At 40.6% G+C, this 5,266-nt stretch overlaps 1 protein-coding gene across 1 annotated transcript in view; it reads left to right on the top strand.

The window, feature by feature from the left end:
• LOC101852739 (Golgi apparatus protein 1) overlaps positions 1 to 5,266 on the top strand; it is a gene marked incomplete in the record, with an annotated part of 47,933 nt that overhangs the window by 30,006 nt on the left and 12,661 nt on the right. Inside the window, 5 exon segments of the mRNA XM_013089565.2 lie at positions 52 to 144; positions 556 to 627; positions 3,282 to 3,341; positions 4,139 to 4,265; positions 5,099 to 5,247. Of these exon segments, the coding sequence (XP_012945019.1) occupies positions 52 to 144; positions 556 to 627; positions 3,282 to 3,341; positions 4,139 to 4,265; positions 5,099 to 5,247 (501 nt within the window).

Genomic DNA, 5,266 nt, shown 5'->3' with positions numbered 1-5,266 from the left:
ATTATCATTATTATTATTATAATTATTATTTATTTTTCTATGAATGGGCAGAGTGAGTCAATCAAACTGGACCCAGAGTTGAACAAAGCCTGTGAAGACGACGTCAGTAAATTCTGCAGCGGTGTGAAGGCTGGGGAAGCTCAGGTGAGAAAGAGTTTTACAAAAAGGCTTTGTGATCGTAGTAGATAGGATTTTTAATTCCGCAATAGGATTTTTTAATTCCTCAATTTCACAGGCAAAATGCTCAGTGTGTGATATAACATTTAAATGTAAATTGATTACAAGTTTAGTCATTGTATGAGGTATTACGATTGGTTCGTTATAGCACCTGAATCTACAGGAGTGGATTGTAATGTAGGATGGTCAAGTGTTCTTCTTCTCATGTTTTATGCAGATTGTAAATAATAATCAACCCCCCCCCCCCACTTTAATTTCCCTTTTTTGGGGGTAAGTTTCTTAGAAATTCTCTTATTTCTAGTTGTCAAAGGGTTGAAAGTGTTGTAAAAGTGTATTGAACCAATGCCATTCTCATTTCCTCATCTGATGGTTTCACAGGTCATTGAGTGCTTGAAGAACCACAAACGTAAATTAAGCAGTTCTTGCCACAAGATGATCTTCAAGAGACAGGTGGGTGTGATATTAATTCTTTTTTTAGATCTCTTTCTTCACATGCTGTTGGAGGGTGTTGGTGTTCCTGGGGACTGCTACATTCAAAAAACAAATTATTTAAAAGCTTTATTGATTTCCTTGTCTGTGTCGTGATGCCTGCAATGAGCAAATGATGTTTGTATTTTAAAATTTGTAATGAATTGTGGGTTTTTTTAAAAATCTGGTCCACAAAATGCAGATGGGGTTTCCCAGGGTAAAAAGTTGGGAAAATAGTGTTTCTGAAGAGTTACAAGTCTCTCCTCTGCAGAGGGAATATGTGAATGTGCGCTGTGAGAGAATTTTTACATGGTGCAACGAAGTTCCTATGTTGAGATGTGATCTGTACTATGACCAGGACTGAGTTCTCGTACTGAGAATTTCTTGTATTGAGTAAAGTAAAATGACATTTTTTAATGGAAAGCTTTTTGTAATGTGGCCTTCTGGTGTGGGGAAGATTTTTATTTTCTTTGTGGAGATCTTTGGAGAAAGAGTTGGTGTGGCTGCATAGTACAGAAGCTGATTGGAGTTTGGCTAGTTTTTTTGTTTTTTTTAATAGTAGAGGGTTTTACGGCGTTCGCAACTGCATAAGGTCATATGAGCGCCAAGGGGTGGGTGTCAACAGAGAAGTCCTCACAGGGAATCAGACTTACTCTGCTCACCTCTCTAGCTTCAACAGCACAAGGTCTGCTTCGACTATGAAGGCACCCCGTAAATAGCAGTTCACAAACATACAAAAGAAGTAGAGGAAAATGACAATAGTAAGGATTAGGAAAGGAAAAGCTGCAGTTCCCTGTTGCAGATCAGGCACAGTTATGAGCGTGACATGATGAATCAGCCCATTTACAATTCTACTGTGCTTGAACGAGAAATGTCCCCCCTTTGGGAATGGCCTTAAGACACTACGGTCAGTGGCACTGCCCCGGGGGGGTTTAGCTAGTTTGCACATTTTACTCTCCTCAATACTTCAGTAAATACACTGGGTTTTTTTGTCCTTTATTTCGTCTTTTTTTCGTAATGAAGTTGTTGGTTTTGTTGTTGGTTTTGTTGTTTTGTTTTGTTGTTGGTTTTTTCCCTCTGTTTGTTTGGGGATTGCGGGTAGGGTCCGTCCACATACCTGTGTCTTGGCAGCCGTTTTTGTCCGAGCCTGTGATTGAGTGCTGATAGTTAGTGTAGTCTTTAGTACGGACTGCTTCTGCTGGTCTGTGTTGCTCTTTCTGTAACTTGCTTATAGCGCAAAAAATGATTGTCAAGCCAGCCTTTGGGTGGTTGGCAAGTGCTCAGGTGTAGTTTGCTCCTTCTTTCCTGTCAAACATCTGTCATTCTTATCTCTCCTCCTTATTTTGTGTATGTTACTCTCTTTTAACGCCTCTAATCTTTGGCATTTATTAGACCTATTTTTGTTGCAAGTGCCGTAAAACTTTTACTAAGACATAAAACAAGCCAGCTTGCTGTGATCTGCAACATAAAAAACCAACTGTGTGGCTGGGTGGTAGGCAGGTGCTCTAGTGTGGTTTGCTCCTTCTTTCCTATCAAATATCAGTCGTCCTTATGTCTCCTTCTTTTCTTTAAATGGGTGGTTGACGAAGTTTTTAAAATTTGTTATTACCATTGTGTGTGCTGTATGTCATTGTGTGTGCTGTGTGTGTGTGTGTGTGTGAAGTGTGTGTCCTTGTATGTGCTGTGTGTGTGTGTGTGCTGTGTGTGTCATTGTGTGTGCTGTATGTCATTGTGTGTGTGCTGTGTGTGTCATTGTGTGTGGTGTGTGTCATTGTGTGTGCTGTGGGTGTGTGTCATTGTGTGTGGTGTGTGTCATTGTGTGTGCTGTGTGTGTGTGTGCTGTGTGTGTCATTGTGTGTGCTGTGTGTCATTGTGTGTGCTGTGTGTGTCATTGTGTGTGCTGTGTGAGTCATTGTGTGTGCTGTGTGTGTGTATGCTGTGTGTGTCATTGTGTGTGCTGTGTGTCATTGTGTGTGCTGTGTGTGTCATTGTGTGTGCTGTGTGTCATTGTGTGTGCTGTGTGTGTCATTGTGTGTGCTGTGTTTATGTGTGTGTGTCATTGTGTGTGCTGTGTTTGTGTGTGTGTGTGTGTCATTGTGTGTGCTGTGTGTTCAGGAATTTGTGGGTTCTCATATGATATTAAGCAAAGTTGGTTGGTTGAAAGATGCATCTGATGGGATATGTGCTTTATTGTCACCTTTACTTTTCTCTTTCTTCATATTGAATTTTAATGAGAGTAATATGTAATTTAAATCCTATGTATATCTCCATGTATTTTTACCATTTATGTACTGCCAAGAAAATTTCTCTCTGGGACAATGAAATACCATCTTATCTTATAATAAGTGATGGGAAATTTTATCTACAGATGTATTACAACTGCAGAAGTGTTGTCGCATTAATTGTTTTTGGTGTCCTGTGGGGAAGGGGGGGGGGGAATTAAATAAAAACATATTTTTTTACTTCCCCATCGACACAATTCAGATTGTTTTGGAAAATTTGACCTGTGGGGCTGTCAAGCAAATACTACTTTTTGTCCTGGTGTCCAGATATAGCGTGCTGATTCCCGCTTAGATTTAGCAACTTTGAGGTTTGTGATTTTCATACTTTCATTTCGTTTTGTTTTTTAATTTCAGCAAGAGGAAGCCCAGTTTGGAGACTACACATTCCTCCATGTGTGCAAGAAAATGATCAAGGTATTTGTCTGTTTGTTTGTCTGTGGGTATATGGGATGTTGATGGCGGAGTGGTTAGCCTCTTGGATTACGGTTGCGGGTTTGAATCCCATTAGGGCCCGACGTTGTGTCCTTGGGAAAGGCACTTTGCACAAATTTTCCTCACTTCACCCAGGTGGCAATGGGTACCCGGCTATAGACAGTGAAAGATCATGTCAGTTTGTTAGTGTTTGAGTATGTGAAATCCGCAGCTTGTACTGTATGCTTCCCGGGAAGCCGAGAATGTTTCTGAGTGTTCTCAGAGGGTCTGCTGGGGTAATAGTAGTTGTAAAGTGCATAGAGCATGCTGTAGACCATGGATATGCGCTATATAAATGCAGTTATTTTTATTTTTATATGCAGTGGCACATGCAAGAACATATTTGAGGCATTTTGGTGAAATCAGGCTCACGTAACTTCACCGTAACTCTCTGGTCTGGCCTGTCCTATATAACCATCCAATTTCTTGGGAATTATGAGACCTGTTAAGTACATACTGCTTTCTTTGGCATATTTCATTTCTGTTGTTGGCATGTGTCCATCTATAGCTGGATTAATGAGGAATAAAAGATTAAATTACTTTTTATAAAAATACATCCTACCCTGTAACCTACATCCTTTCTATTTCAAAAGCCATGGAGATGGAACATATAATCTTTGAGGTTGCAATGGGAATGGAACATTCAACCTTTTGCTCACAAGGACGTCTGCTATCAGGTCCATCAAATCAAGACAAATGTTTAACACTGAACGATGGCCTTTATTCAAACTTGTCCACAGACCTACTGCCGGCTAGACGCTAGCGAACCAGAGCTCATGGACTGCCTGAAGGAGCACAAAGACAACTTCGACTTTGACGAACACTGCCGCAAGATTGTAATCCAGCGGGAGGTGGAAGAGTCTGAGGGTAATTCCAGAACCCTTGTGTGCCACCTGTACTCTATTGGGATGCCACTTTCCAGTTGTTTTTCCCTGGACGTTTTTTCCCCCATTATTTTCACAAGAAGAACCGTTTTTATTCCTCGCGTTTAGTGGGCGGTTGGCGGGTGCTCTGGTGTGGTCTGCTCCTTCTTTCCTATCAAACATCTGTCGTCCTTATCTCACCTCCTTCTTTTTTGTGTTTGTTACTCTCTTGTAACGCATAATCTATTCTTCGGCACTTACATGACCTTATTGTGTTGCAAGTGCCGTAAAACTCTTACTAAAACTAAAACTAAAACTAAATTCCTCGCGTTTGTTTTCTGTTGAACCCCACGTTAGCTATGTCTTTTCTTTCAACTGTCTTTTTGTTTGTTATGGCAATTTTGTAAAATTTCGAGTACTTTCTCCCAAAATCTCAGTGGCATCCCCGTGACTACTGTGAGGCTATCAGTCCATTTCCAATGTTCTCTCAATTTTTGTCTTACTCAAGGGGACTTATTTTCTTCTGTTAAATTCTGGAGATTTAGAGATATAGTGATTGTTGAAGGCTCTGGTATTTTCTGTTGCTGCCTGTTATTCCAGTAAGTGCCACCATCTTAACCAGTTCCTTGAAACGTGGGGCATTTATCCGGTTAGCTTCACAGAATACTTTAACTCTAAAGCTAAGGATATACGCACTCAATAGGATTTTGCCTTTGGTTTTGTTTTTTCTCTGCTTTGAACTCTTATTTATGCCCCCCGAAAAAAAAAGAGAAAACAATAATTTAAAAAAAAATAATGAACTAGACCGACCCACCGTTGTTTCATCCATAATCTCAGATTACCGGCTGGACCCCCACCTACAGAAGGCCTGCCGGCTGGACATTCGCAAACACTGCTCCAAAGTCCTTAAGGATGTTAAAAATGGAGAAGAGATGGATGGACGGGTCATCAACTGCCTGAAGAAAAAATTTACCCTGAAGGATAAGGTCAGTCAGGGAGGAGGAG

The sequence above is a fragment of the Aplysia californica genome, unplaced genomic scaffold, assembly GCF_000002075.1.
Source record: "Aplysia californica isolate F4 #8 unplaced genomic scaffold, AplCal3.0 scaffold00985, whole genome shotgun sequence".
Taxonomy (NCBI): domain Eukaryota; kingdom Metazoa; phylum Mollusca; class Gastropoda; order Aplysiida; family Aplysiidae; genus Aplysia; species Aplysia californica.
Note: the sequence above shows the minus strand (reverse complement) of the source record. Positions and strands in the feature narration are given on the sequence as shown.